Raw genomic sequence first — 27,107 nt, forward strand, 5'->3', positions numbered from 1 at the left:
GGGACTGTGAAAGCTGCTAGAACGTACTGTATTACATTTCAATGTTCTAACCTATACACAGATATTGAGAAAAATATGAAAATAAACCAAATTTATAAATTGTGAAAAATTACAATTACAGAAAAGGCAGATATTAGAAACTGAATTAAAGAATTGATCTCACTGACTAGTAAATAAAATTCAGCAAAAGCCAGTAGAAAATTATATCACTTGCATGCTGATGGAACCTGAGACTACTTAAGATACATTAAATAAATGTATCTTAAGTAAATCCATATCACACTAAGCAAAGAAGCTACAAATGTAGATTTGAATTCAGTGGACCATTAACCATTCTTAGTAGAAAGCATGGTATAATTTTATTTAGTTGATCTTAGAAATAACATTCGGCTGATTGTAAAAACATTTACTTTTTTGGTTGTTAGAAGAATTATATTGGGCGATTTAATAATCTATCAAGGTAAGGTGAGATTAATTCACTCTTCAGAATGCTCATCAGCTTTTATGTATTGCTACTTAACCGAGCAGGATATAACAATGTCTCCTGAACAAATCACAATTAACAAAGCAATGTTATCTATTTTAGGTTTAGAACCTAGCATTGAAATTTAGCTTAAAGTATGTTTAGTTCAATTTATACATGCCAGTTTTACTTGTTTAATTTACACAATTTAAAGTTTATTGACCCATAAATAATTCTTTAATATTGTGAACCATCGCTGAAACATTATTTACATAGCTCCACCATGCAAACAGAGCTTTACTATAAAAAATTAAACATTTCACTATAAATGTATGAATATTTAACAAACTCCTGCCTAAACCAAACTGATGTTAAACAATGATGTTCTTAACAAAATTATTTGTCTATTTTAAACAAATGCCTTGCAATTCAGGAATATAAAAATAGTCAGATAAATCTTAATTTTACAATATATACATTAATTGCACTGTTAAGTTATGAATACAGGAAACTGTAAAATACATTATCAATCTGTTAAATCTTAATTGCTGCTCATATTACATTTGAAACTTGAGATACTGTTTCAAATATCAAGGATTCTCATGTTTTCATAATTTTTTTTTACTTTAAGCAAATTCAGTAACATCTTATTAATTTTGAAAACAGGGATTATTAGCTCACATCACTTTAGTTTTTACAAACTGTAGATTAAGATTATATAAAGCAAAATTTGCCTGAGATTCACTCCCATGAAGATAAAAGTGTCAATTTGATAAGCAATTTAATGTCCAGCACAGAACCAGATAATTGTTGCTTGGTATCAAAATGGTTAGGTTACATTAAATATATAAGATAAAGAAAATGCAAAAATCAAATTATTTGCACATAACATTAAATGCGCAATTGTTACAGTCTATGGTCATATTCCCTCAGAGAGTAATAGCCTCTCTGAAGTTTCATGCCATGAATAAGACTACCATTTTTCTTTTTGAAGAGACACATTCAGTTGGACAGCTTGTTTTTGCCAGATGCTTGAATTGATCCTTTGGAAAATGTATTCCTTTTATAAAATATTGCATTTGTCCCTTCAAAACAAACTTCTGAAATTAGGCCAGGATCTCTATAAAATCCTAATTCTTCATACTGCCCATCTCTGTGTGGAAAGTTTCCATCATCCCTATAGCCATGTTAACAGAGTTGATGGGAATAAGAATCCAATAAAATCCAAAGTACAGACTCATCTCTGATTTAGTATTATATCCTTATGGATATGTATACAAGGAAGACTGTCCCGAGCCTGGCATTCATATACTCTTCATATAATCAGAGGGACAATTTCTAATGTTTATTTTCCCTGAATCTGAAGTTCTATGCAAACCAGAATAGTTCTAAACAAGCTAATCAATATCATATTTTTATTTTTTTGATGTAGTGTCTTGAACTGCTTTCAAAGCCTTGACAAAGAACACAAACAAATTTTTTCCATGTTACAGACTTTGCTGACATTCTTTAGATACAAAAGATTTGAAACACAGTGTAGGCACCAAGTTTATAGGCAGTACATTTTAGGAAATTATACAGTTTTTGCCTTTGTGCACTTTCCTTTTTTCAGATTTTGTTATCTGTCTAAATTGGGTAGTAGGAAGTTCAGCACTTGGACTAGAAACAAAATCTTCATAGCAGTGATATCTCACAGATCTTGGCTTTGGAATGGGTTGTCCTAAGAAATAGCCTTCCTCTTCAGAATCTGAAGATGATGAAGATGAGCACCAATCTTCTTCGTCCTCACCCAAAAATCCAAAACACTGATCTCTTGGTTTCCCCATTGCATAGTCAGGTGCAATATGATTATATTGGCTGAAAAAAGTGGGAGTATATGCCCGAACTGCCTGAGGATTTTTATTCTGAATAAATGCATCATAATACTGGGGGGAATAAAAATTAAGCTTTTCTTTTGGAAAAGGTTTTCTTTCTGCAACCAGATGAAGTGCATTCTCAGATCGAGACTTTCTGCTCCTTCGATGATGTTTCTTTCCATGGACTTCAAACTGATAAACATGTCTGTGAGTCCTTTCACTCATAGGAGGTTGATGAATATCAAGATTATCATAGTTTCCATTATCAATGACATCATCTGAAAATTTTACTTGCTGAGGCCTAGTCCGTGATTTGGATTTTCTCAATACTGGCACATCCATTGACTTTTCTTCTGGCAGCGTCTCAGCCTGACATAATTCAGAATTTACACTTTTCAAAGACTCAGTGCTTCTATGAAGCATTGATGAATTCAAAGTTCCCATGTTGCTCATTTTCTCACAATCATCCCCCTCTAGCTCCTGGTAGGTTTCAAAGGAGTACAGAGAAGGTCTTGGTTTGATTTCATCAATTGAAGCACCTAAGAATGAAAAGAAAAAAATAATTTTGGTTGGAAAATTTATTTCATCCAGTTAAATTCTAAAAATGTAATTTAAGTTAATTTTGAAATAACTTGATTATTAGTGATATTTGAAATTGCTGATTTCAAAGCAGGTCTCTTAAGGAAACAGCACCTCTTTCAACATAGGCATGATTTCCCTTCCACTACCGGGTATTGACTATCACTAGGATTCAGTTGCTTATCCCCTCCCTGACAGCCTGAACCAACAATGAAGACCAAGAGACTCCAAGTAGCAGAACTGATATAACAAAGGACGCTGTCCACTTTCTTGACAGTATAGGTCAGGGGTGTCAAACTCAAGGCCTGGGGGCCAGATGTGGCCCATGGGGTGCTTAGATCCGGCCCATGGGGCCACCCTGGAAACAGTGAAGGACTGGCCCACTGTGCCTCTGTCAGTAAAAATGGAGGCGGCCCTCCTGAGCTCTGCTTTCACTGGCAGAGGATTGCAGGAGGCCGTCGCAGCCAAAAAAGGAGCTCGGGAGCCCGTTTTCACTGGCAGAGCACTCAGGCGCCCCGACATGAGTAATGCCAAGCTGGCCATGCCCACCTCCACCCCAGCCCCTCGAGGTCAAACAAAACCCTGATGCAGCCCTCAATGAAATCAAGTTTGATACCCCTGGTATAGGTTAAAAAAAATATTCCAGATAACTGCACAAAATGTTACTCTTGGATTCTGACCATCTGACTTCCAATTCAAAGCAATTATATCCATAAAGTGTCCAGCTAAAAATGTTCATTGATCTAATCACACATAAGGGATTCAAGAGGGAAGCTTCTATTCCATTGCCATCTTACTCTGACACCTGTTGGAGAACATGGTTTTGTTAATTTTTGTAATTATCAAATTTCTATACTGCCCATCTCAAATGACTCTTTCACAGGTAGTTCTTATTGACAACCACAATTGGGACAACCACGTCATTAATTGATGCAAATAATTCGATTTCCTCCATTGACTTTGTCATAAGCCCCTGAGAAGGCTGCAAATCATCACATGACCCCAGGATGCTGCAACCATAGTAAATATATGCTGGTTGCCAAGTGCTCAAATTTTAATCACATGAATGCCAGGACACTGCAATGGTTGTTAAATGCAAGAACTGGGTGTAAATTACTTTTTTTTACTGCTATTGTAACTTTGAAGGTCACCAATGATCTTAAATCAGGAACTTGTACAAGGTGATAAATAAGCAAAAGATAAATTCATAAGCACTTAAATTCCACTATAAAATACTTGAGGCCCTGAACATAGTTTTTAGCTGCTTTACCTGTGATGTTAGATAAAGCAAGGAAATCCATTGAGTCTCGAACACACTGCTCTTGTTTCAGATTTGACGAACATTCCAATGAATCATTATACCTTTGCTTTTGGTTATGTTTGTATCTTGTGTCATGTTCCATGTCTAATTCTTGGATTTTCCTACTACTAGCAAGTCCTGGGTGGCTACCATATGCAGAATCACCCAGGCCATCTTGGGATTGTGCCCAATACATATTTGCCTGGTATTTCTTACATGCTAGGCTTTGATTATTTTTCTTCAATTCTGATCTTCCTTTAACCACTTTTTCACAAATCCACTGATCATCTGATCTAGGATTGGCTTCCACTGACTGTTGAAATAGACTTTTATCAACAAATTTGAGGAGCAGCTGAGTCATATAATCTTCATGCTCAGCCCATTCTTCTGGCATTTCATCTCCCCTTACTTTCCAGAGTTCTTTGTCAAAAAAATTTACTTCTTGCCTTGAAAGACTTAAGTCATCCAGTTTCTGTGAAAGAGTATCATCCTCTGTGCTTGAAAGACCAGGGAATTTGTAATTCATTGCTGGAGACAACAGGAGAGATTGCCTGCACTGATCTGCTGATTGACTGCTTTTTCCCATATGAATGCTTCTTCTGGAGTCTCTCGAGCGAGCATACTGGAAAGCAGAATCAGAAGAATCTGAAGCATGAACATCCTCTCCCAAACTGCATGATTTAGAACAAAAAATCTGTCCTTGCTTGGGAAGAAAAGGGCAACCAAGTAGTGAAACTTTGCAATGAGCACAAGAAAAGCAAGTTTCTGTAGCATGCCAGTGTTGTCCATCGTAAGTCATTTGAGCGTGATCAACCCCTGTTAACACACATTAATATGTTATTTAATTTAGTTAATATGTTAATTACTGAGACTTGAGACTAAGTCTATTTACATTATACTGGTGCAAAAAAACTAAACTAAACTACATGCCATGGCATAAAGCTCTATTTCCATTATGAATAAGTAAAGCAGTCTACAGATATTCATCTATCAATTTGTTTTTAAAATACAGTAAAATAAAGGATTAATGTTTAGCCTTAGGTAACTAATATTCAGAGAGAACTAGATAAAAGATAATCTAATAAATAGTTTTGAGTATAGACATGAACCAGAATAGTATATTAGTCAAATTACATTAACATAGCATGGCTAAAAAAAGACTGCCCAATTAGAATGGAATTAATTAATTTTTATTTATTCATTCATTCAATTTGTATAGCTAACCATCTATCATGACTATACTATCAACAATAATTAAAAACAATAGCAAGAATAGTAAAAAAGATGAAAAACTATACCACCATACTAAAATGTCTATTAAAACAATTTGCTGATAGCCTGCATTTACAGAATTAGTCTTATTTTCCTTGAAGGAAGTATGATAATGTTAGCAGCAACAGGAAACAACTCTGTGGGCCTGAAATGATGTTCTCATCTGGATAATAATTTTAAAATAATAGGCATAATCCTAAGGACCTCAGGTTCTACAAATAAACTAAAAGCCAATCAATTGAGTCATGACAGCCATTTAAAAGGAGGTCATTTAACTTGTTCATCAGGTTGAAAACATGATTTTGTAACTAGCTTCAACAAATATTTTTTGCCAGTCAAGATGCAAGCTTACCTATACGTTCCCCACAAGTCTCACAATATTCTGCATAAAGGGACTCAAAGCAGCCACAGCAGAATGGGCATCCGTCCTTCATAATATACCTCTGTCCTCCAAGGATGGTTTCACACTCAAGGCAACAGAAGTGTTTCATGTGCCAATGACGACCTTCTGCTTCTGTACATTCATCAGCAAAAATGATCTAAGGTAGGTGGGGAGGAAATAGTTTAGGTTTTAGGAGTTTCAGTTATTTCTCACTCTTTTGGGGGATAATGACTTATCCTTAAACAATAAAAAGTGGAGATAAAAGAGATTACTGGTAGTCCTCAATTTACGACCAGTTGCTTAGTGACCATTCAACATTACAACCTATCTGAAAAGGGGGTTTGCAACCTGGCTCCAAAGTTCCAACAGTCAGAATTCCCCCATGGTCACATTACTGCACTTCAGGTACTCACAATATGTCCGCATTTATAGCTGGTATGCAACATCTTATGGTCATGTGACTATTTTACAATGGTTTTGCCAAAAATGGCATTTAATTCCGGGTTTTGGTCATAATGTGCTATACTGAATAATGGGTTTACTTAATGATCACAGCGTTTGCTTAATGACTATGGCATTTGTTTTATGGCCACTGTATTCACGTAACCACTTCGAAAAATTTGCAAAACCAGGTTGGTCACGTGATGACCCATTTTACAACTGTTATAACTTACAACAAGCTCCATTATAGTCATAATTCAAGGATTATCTGTGTAAATAAGGTATTCAGTTCAGAGATTCCAAAGGATCTTAAAATCATTTCCCTTGTTGAAAATATCTTAATGAAAATTAATAAGTAGAATATATTAACAATATACTTGATCACTAGTGTACCACTTCTACTTCTTTGTCTACTTACTGATAGTCTACCATTTTAACTCTTTCCTCTTCTTTATTTTCTTTTTTAAAAAAATTAAAAGTGACAGGGGCAAAACTCACACATAAGACTTATCTGCCATATACAACCCAACAGTATTCTTGCAAGTAACATTTCTTCAATTTAATTATTACTTTTACTAGAAATCAATGCATAAAAATTTAGTTTTAAGTGATACGGGGAATCATTTTTGTCCAAAGAGTGTGTGTGATATCAGATGATAAGTTATATCCAAATTTACTCACATTTGTTCCTTCCAAGCTACTTAGCAATTGAAGCAGCATTGGGAACCTGTGGACAAGACTTTTCCCTTTGAGCAGCAGCAATTTTTAGTGCAGGTAGCAATTAGGAAACAAATGCTGACAAGGTATGTTAAAAGAGAGAAATAATTATGTCACACTCCTTCAATAGTATAAATGGTTTTCCAATCACCCAATGGTAAAGGTGATGGCCAATGAATGAATATCAAGAACTATGGACAATTTTTAAAAAAAACTTCCCTTTTTACAACTCTATAATCCCTATTCAGGGTAGAGTATGGGCGACTGACTGGAGCTGAGTGTTTACTGGCTGGATGCCCTTCCTGCCATCCATGTGGAGTTCGCAGCAGATATTTTTCCTTTGCGCTCTAAGAGAGAAACATCTGTCACTACCTAGAATTGAATTCTCAACCTTCTGAGTGGGAGGTGAGAATCTTCACCACTAGGCCACCATGCTGGTCATAGTCGATACGATATAAATTATATATTATATTAGGTTCAGTGCATATTGCTAAGAATTATTAGAATCGGGTTTCATAAGAGACGAATTAGAAAGCCAGTTTGGTCTAGTAATTAAGACACAGCTAGAAAGCAGGAGACAGTGAATTCAAGTCTCGCCTTGACTATAAAAGCCAGCTGAGTAACCTTGGGCCTGTCACTCTCAGCCAAAGTCATTCACAGGGTTGTTACTGTGCAGAAAAAGGAGGAGGATGTGTTGGATGTGTTCACCGCCTTGAGTTATTTGTAATAATAAATCCGGGATATAAAATAAGTAAAAATAAATTATTTTGATTATTTAAATATCTTGAAGCATAACATCTATGCAGAGATAAGCCCAAATATTGGATATGCTCCCAATCCATGTATTTTACTTGAAAAACAGTTTCCTGTTTGAGCTAAAATTTGTGTTTGATTTACTTTTAAGGTACCAACTTATTTTAGTATCAAAGTATACTCCCACAACTTGGCTAACCATTTTTCCATTGAAGATTCAGATATTTCCAATAAGAAACAGATAATATCCTTGCAACAATTATCATAAAAATCTACATATATTTTGAGGAGATAAATAGTTTGGTAGTTTAATAAGAATAGTTTAGACTAAAATGAATCTTAAGGTTTTAAGAATTGTTTCATTCTGAATCCTCTTACAGAATTGTTGAGTTGTATGGCATTAAAGCTTAATGCCAAATATGAGAAACAAATGACCACATTTGCTCATTAGACTTCCACTAATTTTTTGAAGATAAACTATCCTGTTTAGCATCAAAACTGAAATAAATGGGACTTCCGCTTGGCACCGCAGGCATCGTGGACGGTCTCCTTAGACCGCCAGCCCCGCGATCTCATAAAAGCCGCTTTGACAGCGCTAATTGGCTGTCTGGCGGCTGAAAAACCTCTCCATCGGGAGAAGAAGGAGAGGAGAGCCGGTGGGTGCGAGTAGAGCTCCCCGAAAGTCCTCTGGAATAATTCCAGAGGCTTGGAGGGTGAGAGCTCCCCGGCCAGCCCACCAAGAAGCTCTGGATCCGAGGCAACTCTGTTTTAAACAGAGCCAGACGCCGCGACCATCCTGCTGTCAAAAGTGAGTTTGATTGATTACAAGCGCAGGCAGAGCGGAAACAGGAGAACAAGCCTTAAAGTAGCAGAGCTTAACTCCGGAGTTACTTTGTTTCAAACTGAATTTCTTTGAGCTGGAGGCTGAAGATGGCATCTTTGTTATGGTTTTGAAAGTGAAAGTCAGAAACGGAAGTGCTTATTGAGAACTTTTAAAGCTGCTGGGAAGTGAGAACTTGTGGAGAAAAGACTATTTTGCTTGATAAATTAGAGACTATAAATTACAAGCACTTTAAAGTTGTTCAAGGGACTTTGTGGCTTTGGGGGGGGAAAAAATCTTTTTTAAAAAGGAAAAAAAGATGGCTTCTAAACAAGTTAAGCCAAGAGTTGTTAAAGGAGGGGGAGGTTCCCCAGTTGTGTCAGTGGTGACACAGAAAGCACAACTTCCGGCGGATTCACAGAGTCAGGAGGTTGCTCTCAATGATTTTAAAGAGTTTATGAAAGAAGCCATGAATAATCAAGCAACAGCAATGAAAGAAGCTATGAATAACCAAGCCACAGCAATGAATAATTTAACAGTACTTGTGGAAGGGAAATTAAAGAAAGTTGAGGAGGATATAAAATCAATTAAAGAAGTGGTTGCAAAAAAACACAATGAAATAAGAGATTATATTGTTTTTGCAGTATCAGGATTGTCAAAACTTGTTATTCAGTTGGATGAGAAAGTGGAAGAAATTAATGAAGCCAATTTAAATTTGGAAAGCAAAATGGGAGATGTCATGACAAAAACAGACAAAGTTGATGATGAATTGGTAATGTTACAATACAGGTCCATGGAATTTGCTTTGAGATTGAGAGGCCTGAAAGAAAATAGCAAAGAAAATTTAAAGGATATTTGTGCTGATGTTATTGCAGAGATAATTAAAGAAAGACCAGAAGAGGTGGCAAGCCGAATTGATAAAATCTACAGAGTTAACAAGACAAAATCTACAGAGTTTGGCAAGACAAAAACAGCTACCAAGAGATGTGGTGATTTATTTTACACCCAGGAGGATCAGAAATGATATTTTACAAGCTTCCTACAAGAATAAGGTTCAGGTGGCTGGGCAAGAAGTGGTGGTTTTGAAAGAGATCCCTCCAAAGATGTTGAGAAGTAGAAAGGACTTTGGCTTTTTGGTAAATGAGCTGAGAAATCAACAAGTGGCATACAGATGGGACGTTCCAACTGGTCTAATAGTGACTTATAATGGAGAAAGATACCAGTTAAACACAGTCTGGAAGGCAAAAGATTTCTATGTTAATGTTTTAAAGGCTGGATACCCACCCTCACCAAGGGGGAGCAGAAAGAAAATGGAGATGATACAACAAGAAAAAGATGGAAAGCAAATACAAACTTATGCTGAAGTTGCAGCTGGAGGAATCATCACGGAAGAAGATCTGGATCTTGGGGGCTTACCCCCAACTCTGGAACCACTCAAGAAGGGAGAACCGAAAGCACAACGACTGACCCGATCAACTTATAAACTTCAAGAACAACAGTTAAAAATGCAACAATCTCAAGATCTATCTCAAGAAGTTCAGAAAATAGAAGCAGTGGGGGAAGCTAGGCTGAAGAGTAAGGTGGAGGAGGATCTTCAGCTGATGCTTATGTGGCTTCGAAAAGCTAAAGATGGCAACTAAATTTCTATCTTGGAATGTTAATGGCTTAAATTCACCACAAAAAAGAAAGAAAGTATTTCATTACTTGAAACAATTTAACAATGATGTTATTTCTCTGCAAGAAACACATATTAGGTTATTAGACCAAAAATATTTGATAAATTCAAGATTAGGTACACACTTTGTGGCATCAGCGCCAGAGAAGAAAAATGGGTTAGTTATATATGTAAAGAAAGGATTATCAGCTAATTTAATTGAGGCAGATGATCAAGGAAGATATATCGCAATTGAATTATTAACACAGACTGGAAAAATGCTTTTAATTGGAATATATGCCCCTAATCAGCAACAAGACAAATTTTATACATTTTTACACACTAAAATAATACAATGGGATTATAAATCTTTTATATTAATGGGTGACTGGAATGGAGTAATAGATACACAGAGAGATAAAAAAAAGTTTATCCAAGATTTCAACACATGCAAAATTACCTAAATCTTTTTTTGATATGATGGAAGATATGGAACTGAGAGATATTTGGAGAGAACGCAATATGGAGGAAAGACTTCACCTTTTTTTCTGATAAGACATCAATCCTTCTCCAGGATTGATTTTATACTAACCACAAATGATTTTATTTCTAGGGTGAAGAAGACCAAGATATGTCCAAGAATTTTAACTGATCATAGTCGGTTTGGGTCGAATTTGAACAGGAGAGGGGAGAAAGGAGGTCTTGGAGGTTAAATGAAAATTTATTTAGATATGAAGAAAATGTGAAAGAGCTTAAAAAACAAATGAAAGAATTTTTTGCTATTAATATGAACAAGGGTACCTCTATGGAAATGGTTTGGGATGCTAGAAAGGCTTATATGAGGGGTACGTTAATACATATGAATAATAAACATAGACTAAAACAACAAAAGAAGCGGAAAGAGATAGAGGAAGAAATAAAAAAGAAAGAAGAATTACTTATACTTAATCCAGGAGATAAGAAGGTAAAAGAAACAATAAATATATTATGAGGGCAATTTAATATGTTAATGGCTGATCAGGTGGCAACTAGCTTACAATATGCTAAACATAATACATTTTGTAATGCCAATAAACCAGGTAGGTGGTTGGCCTACATGCTGAGGGAAAAACAGAAATCACGAGTCATTGGTAAAACAGAATATAGAGGTAAGGAAGTTTACCAACAGAATATGATTAAAAAGGCTTTTTTAGAATTTTATACAAAATTATATGCTAGTGACTCAATACAAGGTATAGATATAGATAGATACTTAAAGGAAGGGAATATTCCGGAATTAACATTGGAACAGAGGGAAGGATTGAATCAACCAATAACTTCTGAGGAGATCACTGCTGCAATTAAGCAGTTAAAAACAGGGAAAGCTCCGGGAACAAATGGATTAACAGCTGTTTATTATAAGAATTTACAGCTTGAAATGGTAGAACCGCTTAGAGCTTTATTTTGTAAAATTCAATTAAGGGGAGGAGTTCCAACCTCTTGGAGAACAGCTTTTGTTTCATTGATTCCGAAGGAAGATCAAAACTGTTATCAAACCTGAAAATTTTAGGCCAATTTCACTTTTGAACACTGATTATAAAATTTTTGCTAAGATATTAGCGAACAGATTAATGCCAGTTATGCAACAAACAATTCATAATGATCAATCAGGTTTTATAAAAGGGAGGCAAATGAAATATAATGTTAGACAAATTATTAACTTATTGGAATATTTGGAAAAAAATAACCAGGTCCCTGCAGCGTTCATATTTTTGGATGCAGAGAAAGCATTTGATCGACTGAATTGGCAATTTTTGTTTAAGATAATAGAAAAAATGCATTTTGGGGAGTATTTTATACATTCAATTAGAGCAATATATCAGGAGCAAACAGCACAAATAATAGTTAATGGAGGCCTAACAGAAGTCTTTAAAATTGAGAAAGGTACAAGGCAGGGTTGTCCCTTGTCGCCATTGTTGTTTATCTTAACTTAGAAGTTTTGTTGAACAAGTTACGTGAATCTGATAAAATAAAAGGAATTGTAATTGGACAGCAGGATTATAGACATTTGCAGATGACTTGGTTCTTACTTTATCTCAACCTATAGAAGCGGCTCCCTATATGCTGGACATAGTAGCTCAATATGGCAAAGTATCTGGATTTAAAGTAAATCTTCACAAGACAAAGATGATAACTAAAAATATGTCCATAAATCAAAGAGAAGATTTAGGGAGAATAACGGGGTTTGAAATAGTTAAAAAGGCTAAGTATTTAGGAATATATATTGCAGCTCAAACATGAAATTGTTTAAAAACAATTATGAAGTTCTTTGGCAAAAAGTACAGAAAGAAATGGAAAATTGGAAAAAGCTACAACTATCATTACTGGGAAGGATAGCAGCAATAAAAATGAATGTTTTACCTAGGTTCTTATTTTTGTTTCAAATGATACCAGTGCTTAAGACGGAAACTTGTTGGAATGGCAGAAAGGGGTTAATACTTTTATTTGGGGTGGGAAGAAACCAAGAGTGAAACTGAAAATTATACAGGATGTACGTGAGAGAGGAGGTCTTAAAATGCCTAATTTAAGATTGTATTATGAAGCGGCTGTTTTATCACAAATTAGCGACTGGTTTAACTTAACTGAAGAAAGAATGTTAAATATAGAAGGCTATGATTTGTTATATGGATGGCATGCTTATCTGTTATATGAAAAAAAGTGGATAAAGTGTTTAAGGGTCATATACTTAGAAATGCATTGTTGAGGGTTTGGAAAAAGTATCAATATAAGTTAAACTATAAGATACCCATATGGGCAAATTCTAGACATGCAATAGAAAATGTAAGTATAGAGCAAAAAACAGAGGTGATTACTTATAAAGAGCTTCTTCTTTTGGAAAGGGGTAATTTGCAACTGAAATCTTTAGATGTACTAAAAGAAGAAGGGATAATCTATACATGGTTTCAGTATGGTCAGCTTCAAGCTAGATGGAGGGAAGATCAAAAAATTGGTGTTATGCAAAATGAGGAAAATTTGGTGAAACAGATTAGAGATCAAAGTCAGATGCATATTAAAAGGTTGTATAATGCTTCATTGGAAATAGATTCAGAAACAGAATTGATTAAGGATTGTATGATAAAATGGGCACAAAACTTTCAGGAACCAGTGATGATGGAAACATGGGAAAAGATTTGGGTCAGAAATGTTAAATTTACGCAAGCACAAAATTTGAGAGAGAACTTTTATAAAATGTTTTATAGATGGCACTTAGATCCTAAAAAATTATCATGTATGTAGCCGAATTTGCAAGAGATGTGAATGTGATGATGCAACCTATTATCATATATGGTGGACTTGCAAGAAAATCAAGGCATTTTGGATAAAAATTTGGTGGGTGATGCAGAACATTCTGAAAAAAAGGTTGAAATTTACTCCTCAATTGTTTTACTGGGTATAACGATGGATTGTACAGTATTAGAGACTAAATTGATTTTGAACTTAATAGCAGCAGCAAGGCTGTTGGTAGCGCAATACTGGAAGAAGGACTTTTTGCCTACTATTGAAGAGTGGATACTGAAAGTAATGAACTTAGCAGAAATGGCGAAAATCTCAGCGTATTTGAAGGACTATACACAAGAAAGATACGGATCGGAATGGAGAAGATGGATTGATTATATTCAAAATAAGTATCAGACAAGAAAATATCAAATAGCTTATGAATGAACGTTAAGTATTAGAAGTATTATGTTATCTATAGTGGAGTTAAGGTTTCAAGGGGGGATTTGGTAGTCTGAGGATAGATAGGTTAATTTAGTTTATGATTGTTAATTGAAATACCCTGTATTTTGCTCTGGGAAGTCTCTGGTGGGGGGGAGGGAAAGGGTGGGGGGAATATTGGGGGGGGAATTCTTTTTTTTTTTTGTAAAACGTTTCAATAAAAAAAACTGAAATAAATGATCAAACATATTATTTTCTCTGAGTATAATGTTCTGGGTAAATTTAATGATCTTCTATTACAATTCCCATTATTGCATTTCTATTGTGTATTCTAATTTTGCATCCATTTCATTATATAATGTTTGACTTAAGGGCTTGAGTCTTCAAGAAAATTCTGTAAATAAGACCCAACAAATGTTCCAAGTATTATAAAATTTACAAATTCAGTCAAATCTCCCACTATTCCCACATTTCTGCAATTAGATGCCAATATTTATGAAGGCTATAGAAGAAAAATTTGAAGATCACACTCAGAAGTTCCTGGGTAATAAATGCCATGTTAATTTCAATTCCATCTTAAGGTTCGTGAGAATGTGAGATTTACCTCATCACATGCTGAACATCGTGGCTTGAGCAGTTCAGCATGGTGTCTACCACAATGAATTTTTCCATCTTGGAAGAAATAGATTAGGTCAACAAGAAGTTCACTGCATGTAAAACATACAAAACAGGATGGGTGCCAGCATGCTCCAGGCCCAGCTCTTGAAGCAAATACTGCAACTTCACCTCCATTTATTTTTATACCACACTGGAAATAAAAACAGGGGTTTAAGTTTTTTTTTCCATATATCCATCTAGATAAACCTACACACATGGATTTTAATTTTCATACATATACAACTTGTCAGAACAATGGGACCTCACTTCTGTGAGGAAAGAACAAACCAGGACACTAAATGGGCACATGCCACTACTATTATATGCTCTTCCTTGGTACAAGGTTACTGACTCATATTAACTGTCAGTAACATAATTTCTTAGACACTTCCTTTGAGCATTCCATTGTGTTAAGTATGCAAGCATACTGATTCATCAACATCCTCTAATCAAATCTTTATTATCCCCATGATTTACCTTGCTATTTATCAGATTTATCTTGATCAATATTTTATACGTATCACTATATCGGAAAGCACAAAATAGGTATCCTGTTTCCCTGAAAATAAGACATCCCCTGATGTGGGGATGTCAATCGGGCTTTTGAGCACATGCGCTAAAATAAGCCTCCCCCGAAAATAAGCCCTCCCCGAAAATATTTAAACAACAGAGCTGGAAATCAGGTAAGACGGCAAGAGGAGCCCCATCTTGCTCCACATGCCCTAAAATAATAAGACCTCCCCGAAAATAAGGCCAAGCGCTTATTTTGGGGTTCAAAAAATATATGACAGGGTCTTATTTTCGGGAAAACACAGTATTATAAGCCAACAAACGCTGTTTGATCAGTTTTCAACCTAAAAGGCTTGAACGCATGTTTTATTTAAATGTGTTTTATTCCATGTTCATCAGTACCTGAATTTCACAGAATTACAGAATTCTATTTTAACAATAGCAATGTTACCTGTTCACAAAGTGCATGTATTATTGCTCTAGGGAGTAATTTGACTGAGCCTCGCCCCAGTGCTGCTTTTTTACGTTGTGTACTAAATATTTGAAGTTCTTTCTTCTCTTCTTCACTTAAAGACTGGCAGTATCGCACCTTCAACAAAAGCCAATAACATGTTTAGAATCTACACAAGTTCTATTTGGAATTGACATGCATGAATAGGTATACATATACCTGTTTGGAAACTGAAAGATTTGTGTCAGATTTAGACATAAAAAAGAATTGCATACACAGCTAATTTTCTTTTTATACTTTCACCACAATGTAATAATCTGTCTCAACAATTGGAGCTGCTACAATGAGATGAAGTGTTATTGCTATCTATGCATTACTACCCTGGATTCTGGCATATTTTGAAGATTTAAGGTTTTCTGCATTTGGTTTTCCTAATTTATGGATATAAGATAAATTTCTATAGCATACAAGTATAGAATGGAGAAGCAGATTATTCCTTTCATGCTTTATGAGAAGGAAGAGAGGAGAAGTGGCACCATAGGGTTTCGGTGCAGTTTCCATCCACAGCAGGCATGAGATCACTGATGGCTTTAATTACAAAATCATTTTCTAAACCCAGCCTGTCCAAATTAAACTTTGCTGTTTGAATCTAATTGTATTAGTGAATTAGATGCATTTTTTTCCAAATAGTTTTCAAAGAATTGAGCTATATGGTAAATATATGCCTACATCTTGCAATCCAGAATATATAATGATAAACACTAGGCTTTTTATTTTCTAAAACCATCTAACTGATGTATCTCTTATTAGATACTTCTATTTTGTCTAGGAGGGATCATTCAGGCACTCATGATGATTTAAACTTATGCATCCAATAGCAGGAAAAAATAAAAATACTGATAAAAAGTAGTTATAAACCAGGGTTATTATACTTTTAAAAAACCCCACACTAAATTACACTAGGAGAAGTGCCTCACACAACAGTGAATAGTCATTATTCCATACAACAGGTGCTACTGTAGGAAAGTACTGGAACTCTAATGTTGCAAAGTGGAAAGCAAAGCATAAAAATAAGGCACAAGGGGATGAGTTTAAAATGTTCTTTAAGAGTTTTAGGGTGCTAAATATAGATGCAATTTGCACATATTGTTTTATATGCTGATGAGTATACCTTTCCTCACAACCTTTCCATTTTCTATTTCTTTATTTTTATTATTTATTAATAAGGGGGTTTACAAACATTTAAAAACACTAAAATAATACAATAAGTCATATTGCTGGCAGCAATTTTTTTTAAAAAAACTAATTATTAACTGCTATGAAATTTAAAGATTTGGGAGATGACCAAATGAAAAAATTACTGATGGCCCACAGATTTATCTAGAAAAATACTTTCATCCTTGGCCTTTAACACAGCAAAAGTCCTTGGCAGGATGAAGTGGAAGAGCAAACCTTTGCACTTGTGTTCTAGTAATCTGAATTAGTCCCAGAAACACACCAGAAATAGAGCTCCTGTAAGAAGCCCTCCATTCAAGAGACTTGACTCCTGCTTACCAGATGGATGTGTATTTTGTCAACAGTATAGAAGTGGTGTATCCTTGTGATCTTATACAATTTTTTTCAACTTCCTAGTCTAATTTACAGTAAAATCCTAGAATTTCCTGGCGGAAATTCAAAAAATTCATTCGAAAACTAATTAGATATGATCCTGCTTGACTTTTGGAAATCAGTCAAGATCATTTGCATGAAACGAAATGTGCAGTCAGAATTACTAAACTGTATTACTTACCAACTGGAGATTTTCAAAGTACATAATGTTTCAGTATTTAATCTGGAAGTTATCATGGCATGAGTCACTGTAATTAGTTACATCTTGTCAGACTATTTGAGAAACCATAGATTTGTTCCCCAAAAAAGGTAATATGTCCCTCTGCCTCATCTTAGCAGAGCAAACATGATTATCTATACCTACCTCATTGTCATGGGGTGGTAGCTGATAGAGAAGCTGCTTAATTCGATATTTTTCTCCAGGACTGTTAACATATGGGACCTTCTCCTCTGACAGGCAAGCAAAGAAAAGCTGAACCTAAATTAGAAGCCAGACATATAACTCATTCATTCACTTCCTTGTAAGAATTCTTCATCTGCTAATTTATTTTTTTATTTATAGGGTATGCTAGGTCTGTTTTACTTTTTACTTTTTTCTTTTCATTTTTAGCAGAATTTACATTCCTTTTTTTTAGAAAAAAGAAATAAGCTAACTCAGCAGAACTAAATTACCTAAGATTACTAGCACTCAGCTGTTGAATTGCTTCCCTGGAATCCAATTTTCAGTGGCAATTACAGCTGCCATAAATTATGCACATCTCACTTCCAACTCCTTCAGAATAGTTAGCACTCTGCATTTTATCACACATTATAAAGCTATCCAGAAAACAACTAACATATCAACAAGTCTGACTTGTTCCATAGGCTCTCCTGTACTTTCTTGCTTTTAAGTTCATTCATTCCATTTAAACTTCACAGTTATTAAATAAAACCATATTTGCCACATAATACAAGCAGAAAAGCTATTGCTGCTTGTGATTTCAATAAACTCTATTCTCTATTCCCTGCCCAAATAGTATTGAAAAAGAAAATGTTTCAAAGTAAAAGTTGTTTTCCATTTGCCTTGTTCTTTAAATTATGAAAGGATTAATAGGCAAGATATTTTTATAGTTATACAAATAAAATGTCTTTAATGAATATTATTTTCTGGCTCCAAGTATTATTTTACTTGGAGGACTACACTAAGTTATTGGTGTCAGTACTGCTCTAATTTTAATGCACAGAGTAAATTGGTAAGTAGGCAGATAATTACATTTAAATGAAAGAAAGTTTGGAGAAAAATGTGACATTATTCACAGCATTTCAAACAAATAGGACATTTATAAAATGCACAGCACAAAGCAAACATACGTTCCAAAGAAAGAATACCTCAGGTATCTTAAGTATATGCATGCTGCATCTTACATGTGATATTAAAAAATTGACTTTTTCTGTTAAGCCATATTAATGCTAGTTTGAATATTATTTTGTATTTTAATGTTTAGGGCAGTGATGGCTAACCTTTTTGCCATCACGTGCCAGGAAGGGGGGCGGGGGAGGTTTGCGCACACACATACCTACACCCATAATTCTATGTGCCCTGCCCTGCGCATGCATGCACAACCCCCCTCCCCGCTCCTGGCACGCGATGGCCCGGTAGGCCCGTTTTTCTTTCTCACCTGGCTCCAGATCCTCTGTGCATCTGGGGAGGGCAAAAACAGCCTTTCCCACTCCCTCGGAGGCCCTCCAGAGGCCTGAAATGGCCCATTTTCCAACTCCTGGTGGGACAGGAAGTGATTTTTTTTGCTGTCACCAGCCTCCAGAGACTCCTAGAAAGGCCCGAAAATCAATTGGCTGGCGCGTGCATGCGCGCCAGAGCTGAGCTGGCATGCCTATTGATATGGCTACATGTGCCACCTGTGGCACGTGTGCTACAGGTTCGCCATCACGGGTTTAGGACAAAGTACCAACAGAAAAGAGTAAGTGGAACCCTTGTGTCAGATGTCCAGCTAGAAAATGCCCAAAAAAACCCTGGGACATTGTGCTTCCCAAAAGTAAAACTTTATTGAATACACATTGGCACAGAGGAAGCAAAACCAGTTCTAGTTTTCCTGTGCAAAATCCCACATAATTAAACTTGCTTTTCCCTTTGGCCATCCCCCCTCAGTTCATTGTGTTGTCCAATTAAATCCACTTCTTTTATTATGGGAACAGTCCAGATAATTCAAGCACTCTTGACATGCCGACACCCCTGAAAGAAAGATACAACTGGAATACATAAGCATGAACAATTAATCACTGTACAAGATTTTCTCACATTGGTTGCATTGGGTATTTGGAATGAAATTGCTTTAATATTTTCCTAGTTCCTTACACACTATAGCCCACATGCCTCTGAAAGAGTCCCTCCATTCCACCAGTGTCGCAGAGGATAGGGTCCCTTGGGGAAACTCTGTCATAGTCACGAATTCGACCCCCGTAGCCACCTTAAAAGGAGTAAATCCTGTGCTGCTATGCACTGAGTTGTTGTAAGCCATTTTGGTAAATGTCAGCAGTTCAGCCCAATTAGTCTGCAGATAGCTTATATAGTATCTCAGGTATTGTACTATCATTGAGTTAGCTTGTTCTGCTGCCCCATTAGTACTAGGATGAAAGGTAGAGCTAAGCCCTTGGGATGAACCTATTAGCTTTAAAAACTTCCACCAGAACTTAGTGAAATGTACCCCTCAGTCTGAGATAATTTGCTTTAGGACCCTGTGCAGCCTGTAGGTGTGTTGCATGGACATTTTTGCTAAGACCTGGGGCTGAAGGATATGGTATGAAATGTGCCTGTTTTGAGAACAGGTCTACAACAGTCCAAATTACAGTGTTCCCACCACTTTTGGGAAGCTCCACTATGAAATCCATGGCTATCTTCTCCCACGGCATTGTTGGGTTGGCTACTGGTTGTAATAATCCTTCATAGATGCGCATAAAGGGCAACTCACCATAGATTTCTATGTCCTTCTTCATCTTGGGTCTCCAAAACTGCCTCTTTATGAGATGCAGGGTTTTTATAAACCCAAAATGTCCTGCTGGCTTCGCGTCATGGCTTCTTTGTAGGACTATAGTTCTCTGGTTGGCTGGGACATATATTTTGCTCCTCTTCCATGCTAAATCTTGCTTTATGATTAAGTCAGTTTTATGGTTTTGGAATTGCTCATCTCCCACCCAAGGCTTTTTTCAGCTCCTGGGTCAGTGCATCTTCTAACCAACGGGAGCTCTTCTGTGGTTGCCTCACAGGAACTGGCACTGCATGTTGGTTGAATGTGATGATAGAATTAATTATCTCTTCTCTCATGCTCTTATATTGCAGCAGGCACAAGTGTGTCAGCTAGAAATCCCTCCCCCCAGTAACTAACGCAGGATAAAATTGAACCAGCTAAAGTACTGAGCCCACTGGACCTGCTTAGGGGACAGTTTCCCAGGGGTCTTTAGTACTTCTAGATTTTTGTGGCTGGTCCAAACTTCAATGAGCCTTGGTAGTACAGTGGTCTAAAGCACCCTGTTATTAAGACCAGCTGCCTGCAATTACTGCAAGTTTGAATCTCGCCAGGCTCAAGGTTGACTCAGCCTTCCATCCTTTCTAAATTGAGGACCCAGTTTGTGGGGGCAATAAGCTGACTTTGTATAAATATACAAAAGGATGAAGGTTATTGCTTAGCGCACTGTAAGCCGCCCTGAGTCTCCGGAGAAGGGCAGCATATAAATCAAATTTAAAAAAATAAAATAAAAATGGGATTTTCCTGCCTTCTGAGAACTGCCTCCAGATATAAGGAGAGCCCAGCAGACTGCATAAGCCTCCTTCTCCCAGATTGTCCATTGTCTCTAGGTGTTGGACAGTTTCCAAGAAGTATAGGCACAAGGCTGCAGTTTTCCCCTTTTATTCCTCTGCAATAACACTGCCCCCACGGCCACGTCACTAGTGTCTGCCTGGATCACCGATGGCTCCTCTGGGTTCGGGTGTTTCAAGACTGGCTCAGAGACAAAACGTCTCTTTAGCTTTTTAAAAGCTGCTTGGCACTCGACAGTCCAATTCAAGGGCTGACTTCGTCTAGGTTTCACCACCTTCCCCGTTTTTAACAGGTTTGTGATGGGCAGTGCTATTTGTGTGAAAGTGGGAATGAATTGTCTATAGAAGTTCACAAATCTTAGGAAACTCTGCAGCTGTGTTCTGGTCCTTGGGGCCTCCCAGGATTGCTTTCACCTTTTCTGGGTCCATCTCTAACCCCCTCTTTGTAGATATGGTACCTTAGGTAGTCTAAGCTGGTCTTGTGAAGGTCACATTTGGATGTGTTTTGTGTATAGCAAGGCTTTTAGCAACTCCTTAGTACAGCTCTTACTGGTTTTACATGTTCTTCTGTGTTCTCGGTATAAATTAAAATATCACCAAGTACACCAGTACCCCTTTGTATAAGTGCTCATGTAGGACTTTATCAGCTGCATGAACACAGCTGGGTTCCCCTGTAATCTAAATTGCATCACCTGGAATTGGTAGCATCCTAAGAGGCAGTTGAACATGGTCTTCAACTCATCTCCCTCCCTAATCCTCACTCAGTAGAATGCTTCCCTCAAGTCCAGCTTCCCTCAGGTCCAGCTTCCCCTTTGACAAGTAATTTAACATGTCTTTCATCAGGGGGATGGGGTACATGTCCTCCATGCAAATGGCGTTTATCCCCCTATAATCCACACATTCTCAGGGACCCGACTCTTTTTTTTTTTTTTAAGAGAACAGGGGCTGCCACCCTTGATTTGGCCAACTGGATGAAGCCCCTGGTTAGGTTCTTATCTATAAAGCTCTTCCATTTTCCTGGGCATCATGGAATACATCTCTGGCTTTGGTAGTTTTTCCCCCTGCAGAATTTCAATAGCACAGTCTGTGAGGGGGCGGCAGCACATCCAACTCCTTCTCACTAAACACTTCAGCAAGATTACAGTACTCCTTTCGAATAAGCAGCTGTAATGCTTTGCCCTCTGTCAGCACCTTAGCCAGCTCTGCTTTCACTTTCCCAACCACCAGCTCATCGCTGGCACCTGGTGCTTTCCCTATTTCCTGTTAGCCATTTTCTTTTTCATTTGCCACTTGTTCTCCCAGTCCACTGCTAGGTTCCATTTCTTTAGCCAGACTAGCTCTAGAATCATGGCCTCAGTCATTCTGGGGTCCACGATAAAAGTGGATAGTCTCCATGTGGTTCCCAAGCCTTAGGCTCACTGGCTCTGTCAGATAGATCACTGGCACCACTCCCCCAAAAGGAAACTGTCTAGTTGTTCAAATCCCACAGGTCACCTCAGTTTCCTGAGTCTTAGCTCCAACTTCTCTGTTCTCGGCAAGCTGATTAGGCACTGGATGCACCCTGAGTCTAATAGGCCATGATGATGTCCTTCATTCCCGAGTAAGGCACCATTATCTCCACCCTGGCAGTCATTGGAATGATGGTGTCACTTACCATCAGGTCATCTTCCTCTTCGCTGTCACTCTTGTAGAAGATCATGTCTGGTATTTTGGGGATTAGAGTTCCCTCTCCTTTGCTGGACTGTGGAGAGACCTCTACAAACTGCTGTGCTGCCTGCATCTTCTCCTTTGTCTTTGCTGGCGGCTTCTTTGGTTGGGCCAAGGCTCGCAATGCAGATGCTGGATGTGGGGTGGGGCAGTCAGCCTCTCAGTGGCCTTTCTTCCTGCATCGGAAACAGGCTCTCAACACACGGCAGGGCTTCTTCTTGGGGATCTGAGGAGAACCTCCTTTTCCTCCAAGGGTTGCAGAGCACCTCTTGGTTGTCCAGTGGGGGCAATCCTCATGCACAGCATGCTGCTCCATCAGGTCTAGCTCCACGTTGGTGACCAGTTGGTACTATGCCCAAAGATCATTAGGCACCCCTCAGGGCAAGCAGTTGTGGTACAGTTCTCGGTTCAGACCATCCTGGAATTGGTAGATCAGTAGGGGCTCAGGCCATTCCCTCAGGCAGGCCACCAAGCTGGAAAATTCTTGAATGTATTCTGTGACTGGTCACTTCCTTTGCCGAATGGAGCGGATCCTGGCCTCTGCTCGCTGGGTTTCCATGGCGTCCTCAAATCTGTACCACATCTCTTGCATAAGGGCGTTCACATTCATCAGCTCTGGGGTGTCCTCATTGTGAAGTCACACCAGCCACTCTGTGTCATCTCCTTCCAGGGTCGATGTGACAATATTTACATGGGAGGGCACGTTGGGATACATTGCTCTGTACCACTCCAAATATTTCCACACCTGTGTTGATGGCCAGCTTTTCGGGCTGGCCATCAAACTTTGCCTTCAAGGGAGGAGGCTCTCAGTCCTATTGTACCAACACGAAGCCTGGTGGCACCTGTGCAGGGCTTCCCGTCGCCATGAGAGGTGACTGGGCTTGTGCCAGACCTGCCAAAGGGGGGCTGCCTCTGCCCCTTGCTGCGTGGTACCCACTGCTCCAGGTAGGTTCAACATACTGACTGCAATAGAGGAGGGGATGAGGTAACTAGCGGCTTGGCCATCCCCATCCCAGCCCCTGTCATCATCGACTTTGGTGAGGTGGAGCCTCAGATCTCCAGCCCACCGAACTTCTGAGCTGTTCCATTGATAAGCTGCAGGTCACGATCAGGAACCTCCATCCCATCAGCTCTTCCCACTTGGCGGCTCTCATGCTTTTCCACTTGCTTCCTCGGATCAATGTAACTCCGTGAGGGATCAGTGGGTATTCTGTCTCTGCTGCCTTTCCCATGCTGCCTGCTCATGGCTCCTTTTTCTTAGACCAGAAAGCTTCTGAAACCACCTCTTCTCCAAATATGGGTCGCTGCTCCAACTTTTTGGGTCCCAGTTTAGAGCGTGCCCTGATTGGCTGGCTTCCAATCCACTGTTGGTGCCTCCAAGAGGGGGGCTTCTCCCAACTTCACCCTGTCATCTGTCTTCTTGTTGACTGCTGACATCTCGTTATCTCAGTTCTCCTGGAAGATTCCAGGTAAGCAGTAGTTTATAGAGCTGGTTTAATGTCAGGTGTCCAGCTAGAGAATCCAAAAAGAGAACTCCTGGGACATTGTGCTTCCCAAAAGTAAAAATTTATTGAATACACTACATTGGCATAGAAGAAGTGAAACTAGCTCTGGTTTTCCTGCACAGAATCCCACAGTTAACTTGTTTTTCCATTTGGCCATTCCTCCTCAGTTCATTGCATTGTCTAAATAAATCTGTTTCTTTTATTATGGGAACAGTCCGGATAGTTCAAGCACCTGCATTGTATGATCTTGGGCTGGCAGCAGGGTCTCACGATCTGCAGACAGAGTCTTGGCATTCCATTCCCTCCCCAACATTCCAACCACCCTCTTCCCAACTGTTGTCAAGCTGAGAGCAAAGAAGCAACTAGGTGAAAGAGCAAATCACTCTTGACACCTTGGTTTGCCCTGAGTTTGGTCTCATTGCCCAACTAAGTATGGGGTTTGCTCCCTGTTTATATATACAATAACTTGCCCTGCCAATTTTGGTAGGAGTATGGTTTTCTCTTTGATAAGTATATGCTTTTCTGTTTGATTGTTTGCCTGGTGTTAATCCCTACTTATTTGGGTGTTCGCTGCTGGAAAGGATGCGTTCTGATCTTTTTCTTTCCTTCTCAGCCTTTTTATTGTCTCTTGAATGGTGTGGAAATACGGTTTATTTATATATATCTACTGATAGTTCATTTGTCTGAATGCCAGCTTCTAGGAATTTCTTGGATTTAGCTTGGTCTAGGATGCTCATAGTTTCTTAATTGATATGAAGAGAATATATGTAGCTCAGAGTTGAAAGGTTTGATGCTTTGATGCTGAGCTTGGTTGTTTGCTTGCAGGCTTTCATTACCCAACCAGGAAACATCATCAGTGTGAGTGAATATGTGGTTTATTACAGTGGTAAAATGTAAAATTTGCTACTACTGGTTCTGTGGGCGTGGCTTAGTGGTGGGGTAATAAGACTGGGTGGGCGTGGCCAAGTTTTTTTTTTTACTTAAAAAAAAATTTACAACCTATTCGGGTAAATAGATTGTAAAAAATGCTTTTAAAAAGTAAAAAAAATGCTTTGACAATCACGCAGCACAGCTGTGATCATCAGAGCCTTTTTTTTTTACTTTTTTAAAGCATTTTTACTACTGGTTCCAGAGAACTGGTAGTAAAAAAAAATGCTTAAAAAGTAAAAAAAAAAAAAGTTCTGACGATCGTGCATTGCTCAGCTGATCGTCGGAACTTTTTTTTTTTACATTTTTTACTACTGGTTCAGCGAACCAGTAGCCTTTTTTACTACCAGTTCGGGCGAACTGGACCAAACCAGGAGCATTTCATCCCTGGTTTATTCCCTACTTACAATTCAGTACAATAGTTTGCCCACTTTTGATGGGGGTGTGATTTCCTCCATGATAATTCCTTGATTATGTACTGTTTTCTGTTTTACTGTTTGCATGGTGTTAATCCCTGTTTATCTGGCTATTGGTTGCTGGGGAAGATTGTGTTATTGTCTTTTGGTTTTCTTCTTATCTTACTTCAAAGTTTACTTATCTTTTTTAATCATGACAATGCTATCATATAAAACCTAAATAATAAAAACAGATTTTAAGGATATTGCTTTTTTTGTCCACAATTTATATGAAAAAAATGAAGATCAAGGTAACCTAAGTACAAAATTACTTTTGGAATATGCAGTTGAAACATAAGCTGATTAATAGTTGCCCATACCTGTTCTGGTCTAAGACCTGGAGGAACCCAGGCATATTCTTCTAAGGCACACCCAGAATCATCATCTGATGTTGAACTTCGTTGGAAGCCAGATGTACAATTGCCAACTTTTGGCTCCATTTCCAAAAGACACAGGTCAGTGGGACAATATCAAGAAGTTCAGTTATAGATCATCAATTAAGAGCTCTAAGAAAATACAGTTCAAAGGTTAAATATTGCAATAAAAAGCATAGCTATTACTTCAAAACACACAGATATCATACTATCTCTGCTCCTATACTTGTGCTTTATTCTAGGTTATTTTTTCAAAGTAATAAAATGTTTTTCCAGTCATGTGGAGCGTGAAACAGAAGAAAACAGAAGTGAAGTTCTGCATGCTAACCATGCTGTAATAGGCAAAGAAAAAATAAAAATATTTTTGGGATAAAGTGAATATATGCAGATTATACTTTAATACGTAGTATAATTTAGGAAAAATGCTTAATCATTTTTATGTTAATCATGTGAAAATATGAACTAGAACTGCATGCTTCCCATTTGATTCCCTCCCCCTTTAATCTCAGTCCCTATAGCCTATGAGGAATGACCTGGGGATGAGGACTAGGGAGTCCCGGGTCCCTCAAGCCTCAGAAAAGTACACAGGGAGGAAGAGCGGGTACAGGCTGACCGAGGAAGGGGGGAAGGCAGGCAGCGGAGCACAGGAGCAGCAGTGCTTCAGAAACAAGCAAATGCCTCCCCTGCTCAATCCCTGAGCACAGAGAATGGAAAGAAGGCAGAGTCAGTACAGGGCGAACTGACTACTTGGGAGGAGGATGCCCCATCCCTCCTCATGAAGTTCACCTAAAGAGTAGAATTTAAGGAAACACCGTGAGGGGGGGCTTTTGCTAGGAACAAGTGTTTGTTTTCGGATTACACTCCCCCGGCTTTGACTCAGACCTTTTGCCTTGCTTTGAATGTCGAGGACATTGTTTGCCTTGAACACTGTTTTTGCCTTGCTTTGAAGACAGTTCTTGTCTTTCCCTAGCCCTGAGGACTTTGCCTTCGAAACTGTCCTTGTCTTATGCCTGGATTTTTGTCTTGTGGACTTGCCAGCTAATCTATGGGCTGCTGTTTGGGGGACTGAGGGTTGAGCCTTACAGGATGGTGGAAGGCCATTTGTTTAACCATTCCCAAGAGAAATAAATAACTTTCTGGAGGCCTGCCTAACCTTGACCACCTGGGTC

The 27,107-nt window shown here is 38.1% G+C and overlaps 1 protein-coding gene across 1 annotated transcript in view; it reads right to left on the minus strand.

The window, feature by feature from the left end:
* Positions 1 to 333: 333 nt before the first annotated feature.
* PRICKLE1 (prickle planar cell polarity protein 1) overlaps positions 334 to 27,107 on the minus strand; it is a 187,497-nt gene continuing 160,723 nt past the window's right edge. The window contains exons 2-8 of the mRNA XM_034404243.3: positions 25,885 to 26,070; positions 17,524 to 17,637; positions 15,552 to 15,689; positions 14,538 to 14,741; positions 5,823 to 6,009; positions 4,169 to 5,014; positions 334 to 2,858 (exon numbers count right to left, since the gene is read on the minus strand). Of these exons, the coding sequence (XP_034260134.1) occupies positions 2,029 to 2,858; positions 4,169 to 5,014; positions 5,823 to 6,009; positions 14,538 to 14,741; positions 15,552 to 15,689; positions 17,524 to 17,637; positions 25,885 to 26,004 (2,439 nt within the window). The 5' untranslated portion in view covers positions 26,005 to 26,070 and the 3' untranslated portion in view covers positions 334 to 2,028. The remainder of the gene's footprint in view (positions 2,859 to 4,168; positions 5,015 to 5,822; positions 6,010 to 14,537; positions 14,742 to 15,551; positions 15,690 to 17,523; positions 17,638 to 25,884; positions 26,071 to 27,107) is intronic.

Source organism: Pantherophis guttatus, chromosome 7 (assembly GCF_059756535.1).
Source record: "Pantherophis guttatus breed Tessera chromosome 7, ASM5975653v1, whole genome shotgun sequence".
In the NCBI taxonomy this organism is placed as follows: Eukaryota; Metazoa; Chordata; class Lepidosauria; order Squamata; family Colubridae; genus Pantherophis; species Pantherophis guttatus.